Below are 27,459 nucleotides of genomic sequence, written 5' to 3'. Positions count from 1 at the left end.
AAGCATAGTATCATGAGCCACCCTTGTATAGGACCATGACCGGGACTTAAGTTACCATGATTCACCCATGTATACGGTCATAGTCGGGTAGATCACTTGTACTAAGAAAAGTGTCCCCATTTCAAACATTGTAACGGTTATTGGCAGCATAGCTCTAAAAGTTCTAAGGCTCTTTAGGGGGTGAGCTGACAGCGTAGTGTTGGGCTGTCTCACCGGATGCTATGCGAGCTTAGGCCACCCACCAAGGGCTGCCCCCTGGCCCTGATGATGGTGGGAGGTCCCGATGTATGATTCCCGTTTATAATATAATTTATCCCGATTGTTGCCTCGATGTGTTTTTTTCTTTCTCGATGTGAATGTGCCTTGTTGTGTGTATGCTTGAGATTGACCTCGCTATATTGTGCCTTATTGTGAATGCTTGAGACTAACCATGGTTTATGGTTATTTGTTCAGATCTCGATCTATTGAAGGCTGACTTGGGTGGAAGCGTCCATTCAAGTGCCATACGGGCTAGTGCTTGTTGAGAGAAAGCTTAGTCCGTGACACGTGGTATCAGAGCACGGTTGAGAAGTGCTAGAGAAATGGATGAGATGGCCACAAGTGGTGGACCGGATCATCAGCAGAGAATTGAAGAACTAGAGGCCGCGGTGGCCGCTATGAAAACTCATATGGTGACAAAAGACCGAGTGAGGGAGATCGAGACAACCCAGCGAGAGTTGTCCGATACTCTCCACAATGTGAGCGAAGAGGCTAGAGATGCCTTGATCATTCTCCAAAAGGAGTTTGAGGAGCTCAGGGCCCAGGTGAGCATCCTACAATTGGCTGTGGCCAGATCGAGTTCGAGCTCGATGGACAGGGGACAAAGACCCAAGGTGCCGGAGCCTCGATGCTATGAGGGGGCAAGGGATGCTAAGGAACTTGAGAATTTTTTGTTCGACATGGAATAATACTTTCGAGCTATACACACCAGTTCAGAGGAAGACAAGGTGACAATGGCATCGATGTACCTCGCAGGGGATGCCAAGTTGTGGTGGCACTCCAAGTTTGTCGATGACGAGTGCCTGATTAAGACTTGGACGGATCTGACGCAAGAGCTGAAAAACCAATTTTTTTCAAAGAATGTGGAGTATATGGCTCGAAAGAGACTTCGAGAGTTGGTGTAAACTGGAACGGTGCGAGAGTTCGTAAGGAACTTTTCTACCTTGATGCTAGATATTCGGGACATGTCCGAAAAAGACAAGATGTTCTATTTTCTTGAGGGCCTCAAGCCGTGGGCGAGGACAGAGCTACAAAGGTAGAAAGTGCAAGATGTGGCCACGGCCATGGCTGCAGCGGAACGCCTTCATGATTACAATGATGGCTCCTTAAAACGGAAAAATCCTCCATCAACGGGCAGTAACTTTAACCTTGGGAGTGGGGGAAAAATCACTAGGTTGGACCGACCCTTCAGTGGGGGATCAGACAGGAGGTCCTTTGGGCGAGATAGCACCCAGCCCAAGACAAACAACACGGGGATTTTCAGGCCCAGACAACCGCTAGCTTGTTTTCTTTGCAAGAGACCGCATCGAGTGGCTAAATGCCCTCATCGAGGAGCCCTGAATGCCTTAAGGACCTCATCCCAAGAGTCCACGAAAGCACCAGAGAGCGTTGAAGAAGCTGAAGAGGAGCCAGCCAGGATGGGCTCAATAAGGTTCCTCAGTGCCCTCCGCACCCAATTGAACACTATAAAGAAAGAGCAAAGTAGAGGCTTGATGTACGTGAACTTGACGATCAATGGGAAAGCCACCAAGGCCATGGTGGATACGGGTGCAACCGACACTTTCATCACACTAGAAGAAGCAAAGAGGTGTGGTCTTCAGATTAGTAAAGACTGTGGGCGAATGAAGGCGGTCAATTCACCAGCCTTTGCAATCAGTGGAAGCTCAAAAAGTGTGACAACCCGATTGGGGCCATGAGAAGGGAAAGTAAACTTCACAGTCTCCCCTATGGATGACTTTGATGTAGTTCTCGGATTAGACTTCATGACGTTGGCTCAGGCGATCCCTATCCCCGCGGCTAGCTACTTGTTGTTCTTAGGAGAGCACCCATGTGTGGTGCCAGCCAATATCTTGCCAAAGAGTGGGAAAAAAATGATTTCGGCTTTGCAATTCAAGAAAGGGGTAAAGAGAAGGGAACCCTCGTTTGTGGCCATGTCGATCTACAAAGAAGGGTCGGAAGTAGAACCAATACCCGATGGCGTAAAGAAAGTGTTAGAAGAATTCGGAGAGGTGATGTCGGAGATGCTGCCTAAGGTTTTACCCCCTCGACGAGCAGTGGACCACGAAATTGAGCTCCTCCCAGGAGTAAAACCCCCTGCTAAAGCTCCCTATTGCATGGCCCCGCCAGAGTTGGCCGAGCTGAGAAAATAGTTAGATGAGCTTCTACAAGTCGGGTTCATCCGACCATCAAAGGCTCTTTTTGGAGCGCCAGTGCTATTCCAAAAGAAGCATGATGGGAGTTTGCGCTTATGTGTTGACTACAGGGCCCTGAACAAAGTCACCGTAAGAAACAAATATCCTATCCCGCTTATAGCCGACTTATTTGATCAATTGAGCTGGGCTAAGTACTTCTCCAAACTGGACCTGAGATCTGGATACCATCAGGTCAGAATCATTGAGGGAGATGAGCCAAAGACCACTTGTGTAACACGGTATGACGCATTTGAATTTCTTGTTATGCCCTTTGGACTAACCAATACTCCTGCCATATTTTGTACGTTGATGAATCATGTGTTCCATGACTACCTTGACAAATTTGTAGTCATTTATTTAGACGATATAGTGGTGTACAGCTCTACCTTGGAAGAACATCAAGAACACCTACGTCGGGTTTTTGAAAGGCTACGGGACCACCAGTTATATGTAAAAAGGGAGAAATACGCGTTTGCTCAGACCCAAATCCACTTCTTCGGTCACATTGTCGAACGTGACCACATTCGAATGGACATGAAAAAGGTTAGGGCCATTAAAGAGTGGACTACATTAAAGAATGTTAGTGAACTCCGCTCATTTTTGGGACTAGCCAACTATTATAGAAGGTTTGTGGAAGGGTACTCTCACAAGACCACAGCCCTCACGGAGTTATTGAAGAAGGAGCACAAATGGTGTTGGACCAACGAGTGCCAAGAGGCCTTTGAGAGATTGAAAGATGCTATTATGAAAGATCCCATCTTAGCTCTCTCCGATATTGAAAAGCCTTTTGAAGTTCAGACGGATGCATCAGATTTTGCTATTGGAGGTGTGCTTTTACAACAACATCACCCAATAGCATTTGAAAGTAGGAAGCTAAGCGAAGCGGAGAGGAAATATACGACCCAAGAAAAAGAGCTCCTGGCGGTGGTTCATTGCTTGAGGGCTTGGCAACATTACTTGTTGGGTTCACACTTTGTCGTGAAGATGGACAATGCAGCCGTTAGCCACTTTCTCACCCAACCAAGGCTTACAGCGAAACAAGCTAGGTGGCAGGAATTTTTAGCGGAGTTTAACTTTCACCTTGAGCATACCGCTGGAAAGACCAATCAAGTGGTGGATGCATTGAGCAGGCGATCAGAGTTGGCGGCCCTCAGAAGAATGGCCCCAATGGCAACCAATAGAGCCACTACCGACATTCATAAGTTGATTGGAGATCATCTAGGGAAGGACCCGCAAGCCTGTGCCATCTTGAAGCTAGTGGAAGAAGGGAAATCCAAATACTTCTAGCAAGAAAATGGTGTCTTGTGGACCAAGGGGCCTCAAGTGTTTGTGCCGAGAGCAGGAGGCCTGAGACAGATGCTGATGAGGGAATGCCATGACACCCCATGGACGGGACACCTAGGCTGGCAACGCACTTTAGCGTTACTGAAACAAGGATACTATTAGCCCCACATGCGACAAGATGTGATGGATTACACGAAGACTTGCCTCATTTACCAACAGGACAAAGTCGAAAAGAGGAAACCTGCGGGTATGCTGGAACCATTATCGGTACCCACCAAACCATGGGAAAGCATCTCCCTCGATTTCATTTCGAGCCTACCCAAGGTTGAGGATCTTGAAACTATCTTGGTGGTAATTGATCGGTTCTTCAAGTATGCCACATTCATCCCCGCTCACAAGTATTGTACAGCAGAAGACACAGCTCGACTATTGTTCAAACATGTGATCAAATATTGGGGCCTCCTTCAAAACATCATCAGTGATAGAGATATGAGATTCACGGGGTCCTTTTGGAGGGAACTTTTCAAGATTTTGGGGTCCCAACTCAACATCTCTTCGAGCTACCATCCTCAGACCGATGGCCAAACGGAACGCTTCAATGGATTGTTGGAGGAGTATTTGAGACACTTTGTCTAAGCCAACCAAAAGGACTGGCCTTCATTGTTGGACGTTGCTCAACTATGCTTCAATTCCAACAAGAGCTCTTCCACTAACAAGAGCCCATTTGAGGTGGCCACTGGACAACTACCAAGGCTACCCCACACTTTCTTGGAACAATATGGAGGAAAGAATCCGAGAGCTTTTAACTTCAGCAAGGAGTGGGAACAAAACACAGAGATTACACAAGCTTACTTGGAGAAGGCATCAAAGCAGATGAAGAAATGGGCAGACAAGAATCGCAGAGCTCAGCAATTCCAAGTTGGTGACTTGGTGTTGGTCTGACTAGTTTCAGAACAAACCAGGTTCTTAAGAAAGAGAGATCGCAGACTAGTGCGTAAATATAAAGGTCCAATAAGGGTCATTTCCAAGGTGGGAAACGCTTCTTACAAAATCGACCCATCGAAGTGGATGAAGGTGCACCCAGTATTTCATGTAAGCAACCTGAAGCCTTTCCATGCAGATCCTACAGATATTAGCCGAAGGGAGCCAACCAGAGCGGCCATCACCATGAAGCCACCCTCAGAGCGTCGAGTCGAAGAGATCTTAGCCGACAGGGAAACCAAGATATCTCGAAGATCAGTGCGGGAATACTTAGTGAAGTGAGAGGGCTTAGGACTAGAAGAAACCAGCTGGGAGAGAGAACACGACCTCTAGAGATTTCAAAGGAAGATCGAAGAGTTTCAAGCCAGCAAGTCGACGAGGACGTCGATAGAATAGGTGGGGGAGGATGTCATGAGCCACCCTTGTATAGGGCCATGACCGGGACTTAGGTTGCCATGAGCCACCCATGTATAGGGCCATGGTCAGGTAGATCACTTGTACTAGGAAAAGTGTCCCCATTTCAAATATTGTAACGGTTACTGGTAGCATAGCTCTAAAAGTTCTAAGGCTCTTTAGGGGGGTGAGCCGGTAGCGTAGTGTTGGGCTGTCTCATCGGGTGCTATGCGAGCTTAGGCCACCCACCAAGGGCTGCCCCCTGGCCCTGATGATGGTGGGAGGTCCCGATGTATGATTCCCGTTTATAATATAATTTATCCCGATTGAATGCCCGATTATTGCCTCGATGTGTTTTTTTCTTTCTTGATGTGAATGTGCCTTATTGTGTGTATGCTTGAGATTGACCTCGCTATATTGTGCCTTATTGTGAATGCTTGAGACTAACCATGGTTTATGGTTATTTGTTCAGATCTCGATCTATTGAAGGCTGATTTGGGTAGAAGCGTCCATTCAAGTGCCACACGGGCTAGTGCTTATTGAGAGAAAGCTTAGTCTATGACACATAACGTGTTCTGAACAATTTTTTTTTGGCCGGGGGGGGTGGGGGTGGGCCGGGGGGAGTTAAGGCAAGTGTTATGTTTCGCCCTCGCCGCCTTCCTCCTGATATTCCCAATGCGTGTACTTCTTATATATACTGTGTAACGTCATCTCCCGTCTTTATAATAAATCAATCACCGTTAAATTTTATCAACATTTTATATAAAATTTATTTATAAGTGATAAATTTTTATTATAATTTAATAATTATAAATTTTAATAAAAATTATATAATTAATTGATCACTATAGTATATGCATTTATTATTTATAAATTAAACAATATATTTTTATCAATTAACATATCATTAAAATAATAAATATAAAAGAATTTATGTATATAATATTTTATTTAATTAAATAAAAAACTTTTTTAAGGATTTCAAAACCTTGAAACTAAAGGTTTTGTTTTTTATTTTTTTTTCTCACATTGATTTTTAAATTTAATCTTAGATCAAAAGTTTACGTATTCTAAATAGCATCCAAAAATGTCAAAAGACATAAAGTTGGAGCCCTCATTTTTTTTTATTACATCATAAGCATAAAATTTTAGTACAAATGAAAAAAAAAAATTTAACTCAAAATCAAAATTTTGATGTTCCTTCAATTTAAATGTTTTTAATCATTAAATTAAAAATTTAATGACTTAAAAGCCCTTGTAATTCGTAAATAGCATCCCGCAATACCAGCTACCCATATCAAACCAAACCTAACCAAAAAAAAGTTGACGTCAATTATACACTAAATGTAACATGTGATTCCTGTTTATCTGTGTTATTTTAGTATTAATTTTAATTTTATGTATACTGGTTAAACACTTTAAATTTGTCAATTCAAAAAGATATAGAAAATATTTTTTTACGTAAAAGGTTAATGCCCAAAGAAAATAAGAAAAAAGTAAAATTTGCAAATTCCATTCATCAAATCATTTAAACTAAATTTTAAATTCAAAATTTTTTAAATGTTATATATTCGTTAAATGTATTAAGTAAATATGGATCAAGATTAAGGATAAATTTTAAATTAAGAAATGTTAATGTAATCCATGATATATTTTGTAATAATTAATGTTCAATCATGATTTTTGTCCTTTTTTTTTTACAAATAAAATCATAATTTAAATAATAAAATATTAAAATATAAAATTATTAAATATAATATTTTTATCATTAACTTAAAATTAAAACATACTCGTCAAAGTACAAAGGACTTGTTAAACATTTTTTAAGCCCAAACCCTTGAAAAGTTGGTCATTAAAAATTTCAACTACTGTAATTTATATATAACATTAACATTTTCTCAATTGATTTAAAGATATTTAGATTTTTATTTAATTTTTACTTTTATGACATTGATTATTTACTAGTATTTGATTGTTAAATAATATTATTTGGACACTTATAAATCAAGAAATTTAATCTTATGAATAGCAAAATTAATAATTTTCTTTTTTTTTTTAATTTAGTAGAATTATATTTTCATTTATGTATAAAATATGTGGTTTTCACTTGGTATTCAATTTTATATCATTTTTGTTCTACTAACGATAAAATTAATTTATTTTCAAAAAGCAATAGAGAGTATATGGTAACATTTTTTTTTTAAAGTTATTTTATGCAAATGCAATTAATAATTTCAAACATTTATGGAAAGACCAGTAATTTAATAGTCAGAGTGTAGAATTTAGGAAGGTAGGGGAAAAAAACACGTCATCATTCACTGACAGTAATAAAATGAAAACCCAAAGCCAAATAATCTACATCCGAGATATTTCCATCTCATACTTTTAAACCAATATTAACATGCCACCTGCTGAAATCCCGCAACCACACGAATACACATATATTCCGTCACCACATCCTATCTAAACCCCACTTAAAAATTAGAAAATATTAAATAATAACGTTGCTAAAACAAACCGTCCTCTCTGCCTGCAAAAAAACGCGAATATATTTTTTGGTATCCTCATTCTCTCTCTCTCTTCAAAGTTCCAAAAAAAAAAAATCGAATAACCCAAAAGGAAACAAGGTACACTTAAAAACGGATCCAAAAGCAGAACAAATTACTGAAAACCCTAACCCTAGCCGCAGTTTACCCTCTTTGGTTTCTTATGGCTATTATTTTTTCTTTGATTTTGATTTGAAAATACTGATAGTGTAACTTGATTTTTAGGGTTAGGGTTTTGTGTCCAGGGGGCCGAAGATAAGATAGTATTAAGATTAGGATTAGAATTAGGGGTAGACCAAAGTTTAGACGGTTATGGAATGCGAAGGGGGAGGTTGTGGTAGCGCTTGTGGTTGTTGTTGGTGATGACCGGAGCTCTATGCCACCGGCAGAAAAAGATGATGGGTAGGGGTGCGGACGGAGGCTGCGGCATCGAGGAGAGGCCTTGCCGCCCGGTTCTTAGGGTTTCGGGTCGGAGTACGGTGACCCAACCTGAGAATGCGGAGAAGCAATTTTCCAGCGATGTTGTTGTGGATTTTTTTTCTCAGGCGCGTAAAGCCCTCTGTGAACGTTCCCCTTTTGATATACCTGAAGGTGGCTCTCTTTCCGGGTTGAGTGCACCAACGCTGCCCAGTGAACTGGCAAGTTTGTTGAAACAGACTGACAGTAGGAAGAGGCATAAGAAGTCGCACGCGGGAGCTGATAAGAAGTCTTCCAGAAAGGGGGACAAGGCAGGAGGCGGGAGCATTTGGGTTGAAACGGAAGAGTATTTTAGGGACTTGGCGTTGCCGGATATTGATGCTTTGTTTGAGATTACACTATCTGGTTCTTTAGCTGCTAGGAAGAAGTGTTTTATGATTCCGTATGTTGGAAATGAGCCGAGGGCGAATTTGAATGTGGATGCTGACGTTAATGAGAAGGCAAGCATGGGTAGTGGAGAGAATTTGGATAATATGAATGAAAATGGCAACGTTGGTAAAGAAGAAGTGGAGGAGGTGGTAAAGGAGGAGGATGGGCAGTTAATGGAAATTGATAGCGTGGGAACGCAAACTCAGTTTTCGCTAAATGAGGAAAAAGTATGCTCTGTTTCAGATTCATCCAATGGTTTAGAGTGGCTTTTAGGTTCTAGGACTAGGATATTGTTAACTTCAGAGCGGCCTTCGAAGAAGCGGAAACTTCTTGGAGAGGATGCTGGGCTGGAGAAAGTATTAATTGCGTGTCCATGTGATGGGAATTCATCTGTATGTCACTTTTGTTGTACTGGTGATGATACCAGTAAAGCGAACAGATTGATTGTTTGCAGTTCTTGTAAGGTTGCTGTTCATCAAAAGTGCTATGGTGTTCAAAATGATGTAGATAGTTCTTGGTTGTGTTCTTGGTGTAAGCAGGAAAATGATGGCCATGATACGGTAAAACCTTGTGTACTTTGTCCGAAGCAAGGTGGTGCTTTAAAGCCAATCCAAAAGAGTGATGAAAATGGTGGGTTTGTGGAGTTTGCACACTTGTTTTGTTCGCACTGGATGCCTGAGCTCTATATAGAAGACTTGAGAAAGATGGAACCAATTATCAATGTGGGGGGGATAAAGGACACCAGAAGGAAATTAGTCTGTAATATATGCAAGGTGAAGTATGGTGCATGTGTTCGGTGCAGTCATGGTATGTTTGTTGCTACATTTTTTTTTAATTTTATACCATCCTATTTCTCTTTTTTGGTTGGTGCACATGCACTAGGAGTGAATTCTTTTATTTAAATTTTTCGCTACTTTTTACATCCATTAGTCTACATTTGTGCAGCTGCAAAATGTGTTCTTTGAAGTGCTTCCTATCCACCAAGAATAATGGCTATTAGTTTGTTGTGTAATAAGTTGTAACTTCTGAAATTCAAATTAGAGAAGGGAATTGTTTGAACATGGTATTGCCTCAGTTGATGCATCTTGTTATTAGAAAAACTTTTTCCCTTTTTTTTTGGTCCACACAAAATTTGCCACATTTTTTTTTTGTATATATTAGTTGAAACTGTTATTGAGAGTTTGAAACACAGTACGTTGGATGATTCAAATTAAAAAGCCTATCTAAAACATTTTCCGTTTTTGGCAAGTTTGAATTATCGTTTTTCTGCCTTTTGTGCTATAAGAGTGATATCACTTTTTCATCTACTGGTGACTTCATTTGATTCCATGTTTTGATGCAGCAATTTATTCAACAGTTTTAGAATAGTTTTCCACTTTTAATGTTATCTTAGTATCTGCATGATGAATTTCTGGTAGAGAAAAGCTAGACTTATCTGCAACAATTACTTGCGTTTTTATTGTTGGTAATATGTAAGATACCATCACTGAAAGTTGGGGAAATAAACTTAGGTATTTCAGAAACAAGATTGAGAGTGAGGCCAGATGTTCAATTACTAGTATGTGATATGTTGTTTACAAACAACAAAAATGGTCACTTACGGCCTAGTGGTATGTTTGATTTGTTTAATGATTGTGGTTGTTAAATTTCAGCTTTCAGCTTTTCGTGGTTGTTGGCAGCTTTTAGGTTTATGGTTGGTTTCCCATATGGTACAGAAGTTGGCAAAGTTGACTAAGATTAGTTATTTTTGGAATCCTTATTGTTTATTGAAAGTTTGTTTTCCATTTTCTTTTTCAATGGGAGGTAACGGATAAGCAACTTATTTGGTGTGAAATTGCAGGTTTGTTCCCCAATATGTTAATTATATATTTTTTGGTCTTAAATTACTTGGAAGGGAGCTTGTAAAAGTAGCATGCTTGATGGAAAATATTCATCAACTTCCTTGAGTATCAACCTCACTATCAGTTTTATAACTCTTCCTATCTCTCTCTAAAAAATTGTTTGGTCCGAGAATTTAATGAGAGTATTATGAAGGTGGAAGCAAGGTAGTGTGAGATTCCATCTTTGGTCAGAAAAACTTTATAGAAAAGTTCCTCATCCTGTAATATTGCTATCTTGGAGATAACAGGTTTGTCCAAGAGCATATTTTGGTATCATAGGGTACTAATTCGTTTAGAGAAGGTGTTCTTAAATTTGAATTTGTGCCTTTTGCAAGTTTTAATGAAGAAACTGAGAGGACAGTTATGAACTCTTTGTAGAGAAAAATAAACTTTATACAGAAAAACAAACTCTAGGAACAGCTTATGCTGATAATTTTTTTGGATTTTTTGATGAGATATTGGTTAGGAAGACTGTTATGTAGAAGTCCTTGAGAGAACCCCGGGTGATTCCCCTACCCTTGTGATAATGGTTTGCTTGGACCTTGTAAGTCATTGAATATGAAGTTATAGTGATGGTTGTAGTTCATCAAAGTTTGAATTGCAGGGAAAGGAAGTTATCATGAAAATATTATTCTAGTCTTTTTGTTTCACATACTTGTTACTTCACAGTTTATGAGATTAGGCTTTCTTTCGTATGATCTGTCTTCTGGATTAACATTTTTGGATTAGAGATTGGAATGTACTGGATATATTAAGTGTTGTCTTTTGTTGAAGATCATTTGGTATGTTTACATAGGAAGGGAATGAAAGGTTATCACCATATCTACGCCCAGCTTGAGTTAGTAAGGAAGTTTAATGTTTGTGATCATAACTGGCTGAGTAGTTTTTGGCTTCTTACCCCGTGAAAAATTGCTTGGGTGCCATACACCAGTTATTTTACTGTGGGTAAGCAAAACTATTATCAGAAATTTGAGGAAAAGGAAATAGGTAGTAAGGAGTGTCAATGATGCCCTCATTCTGGCTGGAGCCCAATTATGACATTTTCTTTTGTTGGAAGCCCAAACTGATGCTTTTGAGTTTGAAATGGATTCCAGTGACTTCACCTATTTGTCTTCTCATAGAACCGCTATCAGTCTCTTCTGCTGAAAGAACTTTCTGAAGGCAACTCTGCTAGTACATTCAAATTGCAAGGTTTTTTTATTATCATATGTTATGTAATGGGAAAATGATAGTTGATTAGATTGTTTATTTGCCTTTTTTGCCCTTAACATCTGTTTTTCTTTTAACTTTTTGATGTTAATATTGTATGTAGCTCATACTACAGATAATTGTTCATCAAATGATGCTATTTTTGAGAAGAGTCTAAAATGTTCTTGAAATAAATGATCAGTGAGTTTCCACATTCCACGATATCAGAATTCTTGCTGCAATTTTTGAGCAAGTTTTGTTAACGTCATTACAGTTCTGCATTAATGCTGAAATATTTGTTGTCTTGAGATGTTTTGTTTTCTGTTGTTTATAATCTTCTTGAAATTCTGAACATGTTTGTAATGCTTTTGTTTGTGAAGGATATTTATTTGGGTGGTTTTTACAGGAACTTGCAGAACCTCATTCCACCCTATATGTGCTAGAGAAGCCAAACATAGAATGGAAGTTTGGGGAAGACATGGGTGTGATAATGTTAGTCTCATAATTTTTTTGTTGTTACTATTTATTAGCGGTGACTTTGTTCTTATTTTGAGGCTTTCTTATTATAAAGGCTCAGTTATTGTAAATGTTTCTACAGATTGAGTTACGGGCTTTTTGCTCTAAGCATTCAGACATCCATGATAACAGCAGTTCCCTACAACTTGGGGAACTTTGTGTAGCTGGCAGTGACACTTCTATCACCAACCAACTTTCTCCAACATCAATGGATAAATCTCAAAATTTAAAAATTGGCCTAAAAAATGGAGATAAAATTGCAGTGCGCATGGAAGCTCCAGATGATAACTCTGATAAATCTGGTGATGGTGAATTGCAAGAGATAGGCTTTCCTGATACCATATTAAATGCCCTAGTTGCATCAGAATGTGGCGATGTACAGCAGCTGGTTGATGTGGGTTTGTTGGAGAGGAGTAATGGTGATGACCATAGCCCATCTGACTCCCTTAATTTTGTACTGATTTTAAAGAAGGTATGAGATTCAGACATTAAGGGCTTGACAATATTTTCTCAATGTTTTTAAAGCTCTGTAATCCGGATTGTTCTTTGCCTTACAATCTACAAATTATGCAGCTAATTGACCAAGGGAAAGTCAATGTAAAAGATTTAGCATTGGAGATTGGACTCTCGCCTGATTCTTTGAGTGCTACATTAGATGTAATACCTGCAATCTTGTGCTTCCTTATCTTGTAATTGTTTTCTGAAAGCAGTTTTAGTTGTTGGTTTTTGCTTTCATCTTTCTTTAATTTTCTTTAATATTACCTTTGGTCTTTCTTTCTTCAGGATGATAGCTTGGCACCTGGCTTGGGATGCAAATTAGTGAAATGGCTTAGAAATCATGCTTATATGGGCTCTTCCCAAAATAATTTCAAATTTAAGATAAAGTCTTTGATTTCACCGAAGGATGTGACCGGAGCAACTGATAGTTCTGATGATATAATGGTATCAGAATCTGATATAAGAGATCCTGTTACCGTTAAGTCTGTGCCCCCTCGGAGAAGAACCAAGAGTAATGTAAGGATTTTGAGGGATAACAAAGTAATATGCTCATCTGATGAAATTATTAATGATAATGGGGTAGTGATGGATGAAGTTAGGGTTGATCGACTTGCTAAGGAAGAAACAAATGATTCAAGCAAAGCATCCATTCATGATGCCACAGGAGAGGTAAAGTATCAATCATTAGTATTCACTTCAAAGGATTTTTGGCAAGTTAACTTTTAAAATTTTAATTGATTATTGTGTTAAAATGTTGTCTTTGAGTTTGTATTTACACGTTCTGTTTATTTGTCTTTTCTAATAATTTTTGGATATGTTAACGCCGTGAATATTTCTTGATGATTGGTGTCTTGACATCATATCCCTAATCTGGTATATTGTTGCTTGCTGACTAGTAGCCTTTCAGGTGATTTTCAAGTTTGGTTTCTTTATTTTTGGCGCCCATGTTCCGTGCTGTTGTAGCTTTTCCAGTTAACTAGATATTTTTAATCATTAAAATTGATCATTTTGAAGCAATGCTACTGTTGTGCATGTTGCTTTATGTTTTATGCTTCCATCAGCCATTAATAACTTTTATATATATATTATAATGGTGCATGTCTTTTCCTTTGATGGGGTAGGATGGGGTTTTATGGTAAGGGTTTAGGTGAGGTTGCAAAAGTGATTCTCTGTTTTCCAGATTCAGTTGTCTAGTTTAAAGGCCTCTTCTTCCTAATGCTTTGACCTAGAATTTCCATAGTATTTAGATATTCCTTTTCTGTAAAATCTTATTTAGATATTCCTTTTCTGTAACATCTTATCTCCCCAACTAAATATGTCCTGGTTGTGTATGCCAGGAACATTGTAGTTGTAGTTTATATTATGTCTCTGGAAAGTTGGTTCCTTGGAACTGCTTTTGGTCAGATTTGTTCCTGACCATGAATCTATTCTGCCCTTCAAAATTCTTTTTGTCCACCAATATTTGTGGGAGTACAAATTGTGCAGAGAGTTGATCTACTCTAACGCCTGTTAAGTTGTGAAAATTTGAAAGTGAAGTGTTTCTTTTTTGATGTATATATAACTATTATTTTAATCTATGATATTAGTATTAACATTGAATAGTGAATTAAAAAGATATATATTGGAGAGGTTAGATTTATGTTTGCTTTGTCTTCAATGAAGGTGATGTTTAGATTTTCTTTTTCATGTTGTGAGTTGGATTCAAATAGCGCCAGCGTTGTGGTGTAGTGGCCACTATTTAGCAGTAGTGGCACCTATCGCCACCGCTATTCTCCCGCAATGGGGTTGTGAACGGCAATCACACTCATAACGGAGCTTTGCGGCTGCAAATAGTGGCATAACGGCCAATAGCGGTTGTAACGGGATGTTACAGCCGCTTTCCATATTTTCCAAATCAAATCACACAATAAACAAAATCAAACCAGAGAAGAAAACCCACCCTAACTTCAAACAGTTAAGTCAAAATCCAACAAATTTAAGCCTCAATCAAACTAAAAAATGAAATTAATTCATGGTAAAAAACAAATACCCAATTTTTGAAATTTGAGTAGCAGTTGGTTTGAAGATAGAGCTCTCATCTAGCCTCCACACCCGTTGACTTTAGGCTGTGCTCTGTGTTGTCTTCTCCAATTTTGACTCTTGAGAGGGATAGATAAATGAGACATGGCAGTTTAAAATCTCTTAAAGGAGAGGCAGTGAGATCTGAGCAAGACTAGAGGGTGGTTGGTTGTGTTTGGTGACTTTGTTGCAAGATGGGGAAGAAAGGTAGAGACAGAGGAGGAACAAGAAACATGGGAAAATGGGATGGGGATTTGGAAGGCTGAAGACCATGCTCTACTATTGGCGAGAAGGGAAGAAAACGGGTTTGGAATAGAATTTGGTTTACAAAGTGAAGGCTGATACTGATTTCACGTGGTTTTAAAAACTAAAATTGATATTTTATTTTTGGGTTTAGGTGAAATGATTGGAGAGAAAAGTAAATATGGATGGGAAATAAAAATTTGGGAAATTTTTAGTGATTTAAGTGAAATTTTAAGAGGGATGTTAGCTCTTAATTAATTAATTTAATTTTTTATAGTTTAATAAATGTTAATTAATTACTTAAAATATTGCACTTGTGTATTTGATTTAATGGTAAGATATGAGTACCTATGTTCAAGGAATTATATTTTAATCCCTTACCCTGATAATCATATCGTATAAAAGAAAATTTAATGTTCATCATCATTCTTCCCAATAAGATTAAATATGTATTTATAACATTTGTGTCCATAAAATTCATGAATATATTAACGAATATGTTAGATATACTTATTAATTTATGAGTTGTAACTAAAAATTTTATTTTAACATATAAATGAAAGAATTAAAATGTTATAAATTACTTTAAATATCAGAAATAAATGTTATTGTGATTATAATAATTATTTAGTTCATTTATGATAAATTGTGTAGAATAGAAAAAAATCCATGACCGTAGTGAGTGCAACTAATGCTATTTTATCCGTTATGTTTGCTACCGCAATAAATGCGACGCGACCGAGGCCATGACCGCAATATAAATCCTGTGAGAATGGTTCTAACGTTTTTTGCCTTTATTTTAAGATGCATTCATGTAAATATTAAATGCATAATTAAGGAAATATCATTAATGAACCAAGAAGTGCAAAACATGAGCTTGAAATGTGTAAGACAGTGCTCAAGTGCTTCTTACTGATCTTTGCTTTTATTATTAGTAACTTTTGAATATCTTTGGGTAACTTTTAATGTCTCAAGATTTAATAGAAGAAACTGCTTTGGGAGGAGTGTGCTTCTGTGCATTTTGTCTTTAATATATTCTTTTGTTGGTTTTACTTCAATTTATGACCTTACATTATTTGGTTCCTCTTTTTCCTTTTGTTTTCTTTTCCTTACCTTAAGTGATTTTTTCTTTTCCATGCAGAATTCAACTAAGCCTGATGGTTCCCAGGCCTCTTCACAGAGGCATTTGTCCACATCTGAAGGTACTCTTTGTTGAATTATTTTCCTTCTACAATACCCTTTACGTTGGTCAAGTCATATTCTTGATCTGGGTCATTTTTGTGGTTAAGTAATGTAGCCTTGGTTGTTTCTAGCACTGGTATTTTGATATTTCAATCCTTCTAATATATATGTTTGCCTTTGTCCTTTCTTCTACTATCTGTTTTCATTCAACTAAGCCTTTTCTTTGAAGAATAAATGGAAGTTTGTTAGGAACTATATTCTGGTTGGTTGCATATAACTGATTCTATTATGCATATATATTGAAGTAACTATGTTATTATTCTGAAGTAAGATCAAGGGGGGTTCAAGCTTTATTGTTCTGAATTTCCCATTTGAAGAGGGAGCAAGGTTGTCGCTCAGGAAGCTCCCTTTCTCTTTTCTAATTTCACTGCTATGCATTATGCTTATACCTTTTAGGAAATGAAGGCTTAGCTTTGGTGCCCCTTGTCATATTGAATTTAATGATTTGCACTTTAGTGTACGCAATTCCTGTTAATCTTGCATTTTTGTTTGTGAAAGTTGTGTTGGAGAACAATTTCCAGCACAAAGTGAGGTATTAGCGAAAGAAAAAGAAAATGTTTGTCGTGCAAGTTTTTGGTTTCCAAGAAGTATTTGCAGAAAAAGGATCAATTTTCTTTTCCCTTTTTTTGGTTCTTTTGGTACTGAAATGCATGGTGAGTAACAAGGGTGATAGTTTTGTTGTGTCAAAGATGTTTATGATGGCCCAAAAATTTTCCTTTTTTATTTTACTTCTCTGTCAGTCAAAGTGGGTTTGGACATTTCTTATTTTACATTGAAGTAACTAATGTTTTGCTTGCTTTATGAAATGTTTCTTTCCTGCATATGTTACCCAACGCTAGTCAAATGGAGTTATATTTTCTAACTTTATCCTCATATTTTTTTTAAAGTTTATTCGTCATTGTTCTTTTGCGGAGCTGTTTTAGGTTTTAGTTCTAATGGATTAAAACATGCCAAATGGTTTTGGATTTTACTGTGGGGCACTACTTTATTTAGGTGATATTGCTTACAACCAATATTCCTTTTTCCATAATTTGGTTTGAGCTGATTGTAACACGGTTGGCAGCTTATGCTAGGACAATATTAATAAATTTTGTTAGTATTGCATGCTGTTCATTCATCATTTAGAATAATTGACATGCCGAGGCTGGTAATTCATTGAGCCAGTTAATAACAAGTGGTAGGGCTAGAATCTGAGGATGTTTTTGCTGTCCTAATTGTCTGTTGAAAGTGTCACTCTGGCATCAGTTTGGAAAAGATAAATTCGAAAAAATTCCTTGAAAAGACTTCATTTTTCACATTTGTAAGACATACACTTTCTCCTTAATTCATCTTAAAAATATACATTTACCTCCTGAAATTAGTTTAGAAGTTAATTTTGAACTAAAATGACTCCTGAAGGTGAATTCAAGTGCATGTTTTCTTGAAATGTGGGGGAATTATAATTAGGCAATATGGTCAATGGGTTTTTGTAGAGTATGAAATATCAAATGCTGGCATCTTTTTTTTTTATTTGCCATGAAATTTCTGTTATTATATTGTCCTTTTTTCTGTTTTCTTTCTATGGACTCAGCTCATCAAATAATTTACTTGTCTATTATGATTCTGATGGGTATTGTATCTATAACTTAAAATTTTATGATTGGACAGGAAATTCAACTGACCTCTTAAATGACAGCCTCTCTGAAAGGAGTCAATCAGAGAGGGCAACCACTCTTGAGGAGAATACTGCAGCAATTTTAGATCAAGAACATTGCTTTTGGCCAATTGTCAATCCAATTATCCCTAATCTCATGTAAGCTTTATTGAAAGAACTCTTCTTTATTCATTAAAGCTATATCTTTTGTTCTTCTTGTTGGTGTTCTATTTGTAGCTTAGAGGACCTTTTCCATCTATTCCAATGAGATATTTCTGATTCTTTGATAATTTTGTATTGCAGAAGAGCTGAAGAATTTTCTAATTTTTACATTCACCCCTACCTACACAAGAAATTGCAGCAGATGCACAATGGGATGCTTTGTAAGAATAGAGTAGGTGAGTTTGAAGGCAGAAAGGACACATTAAATGAGTTTGACGGTAATTTTGTTGTCATTATTTAGGCTGCAGTTTCTTCTTTCTGCTTGTCGTTTTGGGCAGGTCTTACAAGTTCCACTTTGCAGGTGCAACAGAAGGAGATCTCTCTTGCTTGGTGGCATCTTCTAACGCCATTGTTTGCTGTAGTCACCAAAGCGAACATTCAAAGTGCAATGAAAAGAGTTGTACATCTGATGATTTAGAGCAGTTGGATAAGGCTAGTAAATTGGGAGCTCTCAAATTGTCTCCGGAAGATGAAGTGGAAGGTGAAATTATTTATTATCAGCATAGATTACTGGGCAATGCAGTTGCAAGAAATCATTTTACTGGTATTCACTTTTTTGACTCGGTTTCTTTTGTGTGTGCGCGTGTTCGTGTTGTTTCACATTGATATATATATAACTGTAAGACCTGCATTTTGTGCTATTTTCTCCTAGCAGATAATTTAATTTCTAGGGTTGCTAAAAGTCTACCACAGGAGGTTGAAGCAGTGAGGACACAAAGATGGGATGCTGTGTTTGTTAATCAATATCTTTATAAGCTAAGAGAAGCAAAGAAGCAGGGCCGGAAAGAGAGAAGGTATATGGAGGCACAGGCTGTTCTGGCCGCTGCAACTGCTGCAGCAGCTGCTTCTTCCAGGATTTCATCATTAAGGAAAGATGGCTTGGAAGACTCCAGTCTGCAAGAGGTTGTTCTCATGGATCCTTTTTTCTATGAAATTTTCTGTTGCCTCCGAATAAGGATCAAATTTCATGCCATTCCCTTTGCAGAATGTATTGAAGCTGAATACATCTGGTGGGAGGGCTGGCACTAGCTCTCAACCGAGAAAGAAAGATGCACTTTCTAGGAATGCTGTCTCAAGGATTACATCTGAAAAGTACTCCGATATTGTTCAATCATTATCAGATTTTTCTAAAGAACACCCTAGGTCATGTGACATCTGCAGACGATCTGAGACAGTACTGAATCCAATTTTAGTCTGTTCCAGCTGCAAGGTTTTCCAGACTGAAACCATGAGTTTTTCTTTCCTTCATGTAATATTTTACTTCTATCTGTTTGGAATTTTGATTTAGCCTGCTTACAGGTTGCAGTTCACTTGGATTGCTATTGCAATGTTAAAAAATCTACGGGTCCTTGGTGCTGTGAATTATGTGAAGAATTGTTTTCATCTAGATCCTCTGGAGCTTCATCTCTAAATTTTTGGGAGAAATCTTATCCTGCTGCTGAATGTGGTTTATGTGGTGGCACTACAGGTGCTTTTAGGAAATGTATGGATGGCCAATGGGTACATGCTTTCTGTGCTGAGGTGATTTTGTCTTTCCTGTTTGTTTATTAATGTTTAATCTCTTTCCAATTAAAAATGATTGATTTTTTCCTACTACTTTTTAGTGGGTTCTTGAATCAACATTCCGACGGGGACAAGTAAATGCTGTGGATGGAATGGTATGTGTGCATGTTATGGCATTAGATAATTACTAGTTGGAGAAAGCTTTATAGATCTGATTTTAATTTGTTATGTGGTAATGGAATATCAGGAGATGATTTCAAGGGGGGTTGACATGTGTTGTATCTGCCATCGCAAGCATGGTGGGTGCATTAAGGTGAGCTTTATAATTGCTTCTTTAAAAAATAATTGTGTTTTATACTTCAGGTTCTTAACTAGGAGTTGTTGCAATGAAGATACTTTGTGGCTAAGCAGCTACAGTTTTATTTTTTTCAGTGTAGTTATGGTCACTGTCAGACCACTTTTCATCCCTCCTGTGCTAGAAGTGCTGGCTTCTATATGAATGTGAAGCATAGTGGTGGCAAATTGCAGCACAAGGCTTATTGTGAAAAGCACAGTGTGGAGCAGAGAGCAAAGGTTTGAAATCTTTGATTTTTTGTTTATAAAATTACTGAATTGTTTTGTTGCCAGTTATTTGTCCTGTGTTATTTATCTGTTGAATAATAATTTATGTAGGCTGAAACTCAGAAACATGGAATTGAGGAGTTGAAACACATGAAGCAAATTCGAGTAAGGGCATTCTTGCCAAGTTTTGGATTGCTTAGATTCTGTGCTATTTACTAGCTTTGGTGTTATAAAGTAGATTATTGTAATTGGATGATCATTGAGTTTTGTCTGTTGATTCTCTTCTACAGGTTGAACTAGAGAGGTTACGCCTTCTTTGTGAAAGAATCATCAAACGTGAAAAGTTGAAGGTAGTTCTTCTAATGGTTGACTTTTCTCTTGTTTTTTGGATGCAACCACTACTGGTAGGTAGTTTTTCTGTTTTATATGAGTAAATGTGTGAATGCGGTTGTGAATGTTTGCAGCGGGAGTTGGTTCTTTGCTCACATGAAATACTTGCTAGCAAAAGAAATCAAGTCACTCGTTCTGTGCTTGTTCATAGTCCTTTTTTCCATCCGGATGTTAGCTCAGAATCTGCAACAACTTCTCTCAAAGGCCATACAGATAGTTTCAAATCATGCAGTGAAGTGCTGCGATCAGATGATGTGACTGTGGACAGTACTCTTTCAGTTAAGCACCGAGTGAAGGTTCCTGTGCCTATGGACAATGATCAAAGGACTGATGACAGCTCTACTTCCCAGAGCCTTTTTGTCCAGAAGCAAACAGAGAGGGTGCCATTCTCTGGGAAGCAAATCCCTCATAGATATTCGCTTGCATCTCGTAATGGTTTGGATAATGCAGAATGGAACTCAAAATCAAGAAAGGTATAATTCTATTTTGTGTCATTAGTTTTACTTGCATTCTTTCTCTCTCTCATGTCTCAACCTAAAAGGAATCTTGGCTGATGCTTGCCATGTCGTGAATCTCAGCCTATTGAAACATTTGAAAAAGAGCTGGTAATGACATCAGATGAAGCATCTATGAAGAATTCACGGTTACCGAAAGGATATTGTTACGTTCCTGTCGATTGTCTTCCAAAGGAGAAGCAATTCACACAGGTTTCTTCTTCTGATGGACAATTGGAGCACAATGGATAGGCTCGAGTCAGTAGCCGGGTGGTTCAATTGCCTGATGAAGGGTAACGGCCATCTGTGCCCTTTTATAACTGCTTTCCGCGCGGAGGTGCCTTGTTTATCTGATTATGGAGGCAGTACAGCGGCAGAATCATTGCCTAGATGTTGATGGGGCCATTGCCGCCTTGATGATATCCATAGGAGCCACATTGTGGCTGGGGTTGGGAAGTTTTGGCATATCATATTGTTGTATATTGTTTGTGAGAGTAATTGTACAGTGGGTGAGGGTTTATTCCATCATGTTTTGGGCTAGAAAATTCAGTCTTGAAAGGTCTTATGAGTCGGTTCCGGAGATGAAGAAGATTTGCTTACTGTAACTCTCTATGTGAATGAGGAAATTAGAAAAAAAGGTGTTGCCTGCTGTGCGTGCTCTGTATAGTCAGTTAGTGTACATATTCTTTTCAACTTTACTAATCTTCAAAGAAATCTTTGCTCAACAAGAGATTGATACCGTTATCTGAATTCCCCTTTTATCTTCGCTTTCGAAATTTGACATCAAATTCACTATTGCTCACTCACCCACCGTAGTAATGTTTTAAAAATAATCAGTTAATTATTAAATTTTTTATTTTGTTCATTAAAATTTTAATAAGTGTTTCTTTATTGATCAGATGTTAATCTTTAATAATGCATTGAGGTGTTATTGTCGCGTCATCTTGTAAGAGTTTTTATGTTGAAAAAAAAAATTATTAAAATCTTAATGATTAACGAAAACGAGAGATGACTATTTTATTTAAGTGTTCAAAAGATAAATTTTCTTATGCTTGTATAATTATAAGAAGAAAATTCATTATTATTATTTCTTATATTTACTAGTATTTTAGTTTCGGACGAAGAAAAAGGTCTTATTTGGAAATTAATATAGTAAATTAAACTGTGAATCTATCATTCTCACAAAAGAAAAAAACTGCTAGAAAACAGATCCAAGGTCTTGGATCGTCATCTAAAAGCTGCTGGTGGTTGTGGTCTCAAGGTTGATGTTAGCAAATTAATCTGGACACAGCATAAAAGTTAATTCATTCATGTAATTAATTTTAAGAGGTGATATGTTTTGGATTCAAATTTTAATATTTTAAAAAGTTAATTATATTTTTGTTATCTGAACTTTGAAAAAATATAAAAATTAATATTTAAAGAAATAAAATGTACAATTTGTACTCTTGATTTTCAAATAATATATCATTTTAATTTAAATTTGTTAATTTTTTGCCTATATGATATCTATTTAATATAATTTTATTATATGTATGTTATTTGTTAAATAAAAATATTAAATAACTTGTACAAACCTTTATATAAATACACATGAAAAAAAAATTATTCCTAAATATTTTTACGGTAAATTAAAAAGTATATGCTTTAATTTATATTAAAAATATGTTGATAATATATGTAGTAAACACGTAATTTGATAATTTATTAAACATCACATATATAAATTCATATAGAATTTTAATTAATATAATATATAATTTAAAAGTTTAAACGTTCAGACTCCAAATTATACATTATTTAAAAGTTTATGGTGTAAATTATATATATATATTTTTAACTTTTCAAAAGTCAAATAAAAAATGTAATTAATTCTATTTAAAATTCCTTCCCCTGTCTTTAACTATAATATTCTTGATAAAAAATTTATAAAAAAAAAAAAAAAAAAAACAGATATGAGTTGCACTAAAATCCGTTTGTCTTATTAGTTATCCTGTATGTTGTTTTACATCGTGAATGGGGTACAATATAATGACCCTTTTCCTCTTATGTATGAGATCGGATCCGGTTCTTCACCTGCATTTTGAGTTGTATCTCATCATTTTTACTTCTGAGAATGCTCTTATAATCATTTGTTTTAATCTCACAGGAAAGTTTTTTTTGAAGTGGATGTTTGTTGCTCTTAGCCTGTTACTAGTTGGATCTAACTTTGTCCAGGCCAGAGGGTATTTTTCTTCCCCTTACTTGTTAATGGTATTGATATTATTTATTAATTTTTGGGATGTGGAGGTGGATGTGGGTGCCGACGAGGTAGCAACTAGGAAGCCACGAAGTCAACCATCAAACTACAAATTAAGTCCTAACAGACTTAGAAAGCTATAGCCGAAGCAAAACTATTATTGAAACTCTGGCGTGCAAGCAATCTATGGTTACAATATTAAAAGAACTATCCTCATGACCTTCTGAATCAAGGAGTACCAAACCATCTAATCCAAACATTGTATATTTTTTCACAGAGATTTTCAGGTACCCTTATTTGGTTAGACATTTGAAACTCAAATCTCCAATTTTCTACTTTGTTTGTCTAGAAAATATCACTGGGTTTAAGCAACCTTCGGCAATAATCAAAGGGGTTGATGTTATGCAATCCTAACCCTAGCATGGTAATCGATGTTAGATTATTTAATCTATTAAAGTGACTGCTGACCATAGATTTATGCTTGGTCATTAGCCTAACAATCAATGCCCTTTATTATTTATTTTATATAGTAATAGTCTATAAATATGAATTAATTGTACTGTTCTTATCAGTTTAATTGCAATTTTAACACTAGGGATAAAGGTTTGATTCCTCTTGTCCATGTAATATTACATGTAAACCAACGTTAATTTTTCAAGCTTTTGTTGTGCCAGACTGCCGCTTTATTGCCTGCAAAAATGGGGATTTGTTGGACAAAACATAAATGCATGAGTTGTGTTGGTTAAGGAGCCTAATAAGAGCTTTCTCTGCCATTTAGCAGTCTTCAGATAATAAACAGGCCAAGACTTAATCCATACTTGTGCTGCCACTGGATCGTACTGCACATGAAAATGCCTTCTCATTCTATAGGATTTTCTTCAAAAGTAAAGTAAGATCATTTTAAAATGGAAAAAAAAAAAAAAGACAACTCTCTCTCCAGAAAAATATCTACTTTCACTTTCAGAATTCATTTCAAATCTAAACTATTATTTACGTTTTGTTAAGTAAAGGTTGGGGAACTTATCACAAATGTGGAAATTGCCCAGAAACCACCCATGCCTTTTCCTTGTCAGTAAACTTTCCAGTTTTCAGTTTCCACATTGGAAAATGTATTTTATTGAGACAGCTTGTGTCTGGTTGTGAATGTTTGGTTTGGTACGTACATCACTCTTGACTATTAAGCTTCATTCATAAAACCATTTCACATTGTTCTGTCCTCCCTATCATTGTTATCCAAATGTTTGTAGTGGTCAAAGCCTCATGCTTTAGAATTCATTAACCACCCTCTTCCCCCCACCGCCCCTTCTTTACATTGGCAACATTATGCTATCAGAATGATTTATCTGACAAAGTTATCTGGAATAGAAACTTGATCTGACACCCCTAATGGATGGTCCGTTGATTTTGGCATTGATATAACAACCGGCAAGAAAATATAGCGGTGGGGTCTATCAGTAATTTTGAGAGATTAAAGCCTAAACCTTTGAACATTGATGAATAATTCATTCATATACATCTTGATTAGCATCACCATAATTTGATGCCTCTCTTGAAATACAGAAGTGAAAACAGCAATCATCAAATATGAATTTTAAGAACAAAAACAAATCATATACATTAGCTATTGCATTGTCTCACCTTGTAGTGTTTTTTCTTTTCTTTCTTTTTCTTATCAAAAAGTGGTTGGTTCTTGATGTCTGCTAAGTTGAATCTGTTGAAGCTGTAAGCTTTTCAATGTAACCCCACCTGATCTCCTCTGCCAAAGAGTATCTCCATTTCCTTTATCACCTTGTTTAGGCACTCTCTTGATCACAGGCAAAGGGGGATCCATATTTTCAATGTTGATTGAAGCAGAATTCTCTTTTCCATCACCATTCTTGGGCCTGCTTGTACCATTTACTAACACTTCTTTTCTTCTGCCACTGGTGGTAGTATTTGTGATGGTGGTGGCAGGGCTGCTGGCTAGATTCTTGCCAGAAAACAGCTTCTTGAGCTTGAAATACTTGATACTACTATTGTTGCAGCTATTCCTGGTGGTGATATTGTGAGAAGCAGGAAACCCAACAATCCTGTTGTTCCTCTTGACTTGTCCCATGCAACTAATCTTTGGAGACAAAGGGTCATCAGAGAAGGAGGCAGACCTGTCATGCCATGTTGGAACGGTCACATCTTTAATGGATGGCTTTGAGCACAACTTTGGCAAAAAAGTTCCCTTGTGATTAAGCTGCAGATTCTGGTGGTGAAGATGATGGTTATATCCATTTCCCATCTCCTGATTTTCTCTTAAGAAAGTAGAACAGATATGGCTAACAACAACCAAACAGAAAAGAAATGAAGAGAGAAAGGGAGAGATTGGGAGTTAGGGGGGGAAGATGAATAGAGAAGGCTTTCAAGTAGTTGTTAAGGAGAGGTTGAGTTTGTCAAAGTCGTGTTGAGTCTGTCAAATATGAACAAAGTATTGTACTTTTTGCGAAGTTCCCATTATTATAACTATAAATTTTCTTGTTTTAGTCTTCAAAATTGTTATTAAAAAACAGAAGGGACAAATAGAAGTGAGTTTCTACTTACTATTACTTAGATGTAATAACTTGAAGCTTTCTTTGTTTGGTTCCATAAGTTTGAGAGGCGTGAACAGGACCATTATTTTGGTTTCTTGAAGACTGGTAAGTAAAGCATGCTGTAAAATTAATGAAAGCTACTGCCCACAATTATTTATTTTAGGTCCCCCAACTTGCATTGAAGTTTCTTCTTCTAAAGGAAAATATCCCAATCACCAATCCAGTTCTGCCATGTTTACACGCTACTGATTGTAAATCATAATGCTGACCCCTCCTCTGTTTCCTTTGATTGAGATCCATAGTGTTGTCAATTTGCCATTTCAAGTTGAAGCCATAATTCTTTGCATTCCTTCTTTTACTCTTGTAATTATGTATGCAAAAAAAAAAAAAAAAAATTTGCCGGTTTCACTCAGTAAATTGGTCTAGATTATGCTTGTTATAGACTTTGATTTGAAAAAAAATCAATTTAAAGTGATCCGATGATAAAATGTTTATAGAAAAATAATTTCAAAGATATTTTTCTTTATTTTTATTCCCATCCCTTTTTATCTATGGACTTCTTAGCATTTTTTAATGATTTTAAAACATCATTGTATTTTCCAAAAGAAAAAAGGAAAAAAAAAATAAAGGCCTTCAAATTTGAATTCAAATAGAAATGGATTGAATTGGTGGTCAAGATTCTCAAAATGTCTGTCGTATTTCCCTGCATCATACCAGGTTGTTTGTTTGCAAATTCATGTGAAACTCATGGAACGTTCGTTTTTGTTTAGAACTTTTAGAATAAACATTAAAAATGGAGTCAAAAAGTCCACCAGGAAAAATGCAACATAACATTAAAAATTAGTCGACATGGCATTTATGTTTGTCGTTTTCATATATTGAGTAATATTGTTATTTAAATATATTTTAATTTTTGAAATTAACTGTAAATTATATTTATTTTTCTGTTTTTTAAAATTATATATCATGGAGTTTACTCTTAAGTAACATTATTATTGAGGGAGATATTTTCAATATTTACATCTTAACATAAGGTTGAAGAAATATATTTGTCCTAAATAAATACATTATTTAAGTTTATTTATGTTTTTGTATATATAAATGAAATTTGCCCCAAAAGTAAATTTCATTTTTTAAAAAAATAAATCTCTTTTTTTGGGTTCTATTTCTTAATTAATTTCTCTCAACTTTCAAAATGGCGGCGGTTTACCTGCTAACAAGCCTACGCAAAACACTGAGACGGTTCCACGTCATAGAACTTTTTGAATATTTATCACTACCGTCGATTAGAAAGAACTAAAGACTAATCGTAGCCGTTGACATGCACTGAATCTGATCAATCAAAGGCAAATTAATCCACGTGGAGTTCAGATTAGGAGAGGCTAAAGAATGGGGAGCCGTAAACGTGGAGAGATAAGGATATAAAAAATAAAAAATTCATAAGAAAATAGGGATGAAAACGGTTTAAATTAGAAATAATGAATAATTTTAATTTGAATATAAATTAAATTTTTTGAAACCAATTTAAATTTTATTTTATTTTATCACTTAAATTAATTAATTTTTAAAATTAATTTTTTATTTTATATATTATTTTAATATAATTTTTTATATATTTAAATAAATTTAAATATAAAATAATTATTTTATTTTATAAAAATTTAAAACATATAATTTAATTTAATTTAATTTAATTTATATTTTAATCTAAATTATATATATTAAATATTTAAA

The 27,459-nt window shown here is 36.2% G+C and overlaps 2 protein-coding genes across 3 annotated transcripts; one reads left to right on the top strand and one right to left on the bottom strand.

Moving 5' to 3' along the window:
- Nucleotides 1-7,627: 7,627 nt before the first annotated feature.
- LOC111296845 (uncharacterized) lies at nt 7,628-21,672 on the top strand. 2 transcript variants are annotated; one of them, XM_022891422.2, is made up of 19 exons: nt 7,628-9,307; nt 11,975-12,060; nt 12,167-12,556; nt 12,658-12,741; nt 12,868-13,251; nt 16,025-16,085; nt 17,773-17,917; nt 18,062-18,156; nt 18,282-18,524; nt 18,636-18,883; nt 18,966-19,190; nt 19,280-19,501; nt 19,585-19,638; nt 19,731-19,796; nt 19,916-20,056; nt 20,156-20,209; nt 20,335-20,394; nt 20,509-20,907; nt 21,013-21,672. In XM_022891422.2, exons 1-19 carry the CDS (start codon nt 8,017-8,019, stop codon nt 21,178-21,180), a joined length of 4,416 nt encoding a protein of 1,471 aa, XP_022747157.2. In that variant the 5' UTR covers nt 7,628-8,016; the 3' UTR covers nt 21,181-21,672. The 2 variants fall into 2 exon arrangements, with proteins under 2 accessions (XP_022747157.2, XP_022747087.2); XM_022891352.2 differs by having other exon boundaries at nt 18,062-18,198.
- Nucleotides 21,673-24,640: 2,968 nt separating this feature from the next.
- LOC111299837 (uncharacterized) lies at nt 24,641-25,700 on the bottom strand. Its single transcript, XM_022895310.2, has one exon. The coding sequence runs from the start codon at nt 25,434-25,436 to the stop codon at nt 24,840-24,842; it is 597 nt and encodes a 198-aa protein (XP_022751045.2). The 5' UTR covers nt 25,437-25,700; the 3' UTR covers nt 24,641-24,839.
- Nucleotides 25,701-27,459: the final 1,759 nt, after the last annotated feature.

Source organism: Durio zibethinus, chromosome 3 (assembly GCF_047325235.1).
Source record: "Durio zibethinus cultivar Kanyao isolate XHJ-2024 chromosome 3, ASM4732523v1, whole genome shotgun sequence".
Taxonomy (NCBI): Eukaryota; Viridiplantae; Streptophyta; class Magnoliopsida; order Malvales; family Malvaceae; genus Durio; species Durio zibethinus.
The sequence above is the reverse complement of the archived record's forward strand: the minus strand, read 5'-3'. Positions and strand labels throughout refer to the sequence as shown.

Excerpts from the sequence above, each read along its gene's own strand:
- LOC111296845 (XM_022891352.2), top strand. The coding sequence starts at position 8,017 with ATGACCGGAGCTCTATGCCACCGGCAGAAAAAGATGATGGGTAGGGGT. Across the intron at positions 20,057-20,155 it reads GTGTGGAGCAGAGAGCAAAG|GCTGAAACTCAGAAACATGG; the intron begins GTTTGAAATCTT and ends TAATTTATGTAG. Across the intron at positions 20,210-20,334 it reads AACACATGAAGCAAATTCGA|GTTGAACTAGAGAGGTTACG; the intron begins GTAAGGGCATTC and ends TCTCTTCTACAG.
- LOC111299837 (XM_022895310.2), bottom strand. The coding sequence starts at position 25,436 with ATGGGAAATGGATATAACCATCATCTTCACCACCAGAATCTGCAGCTT.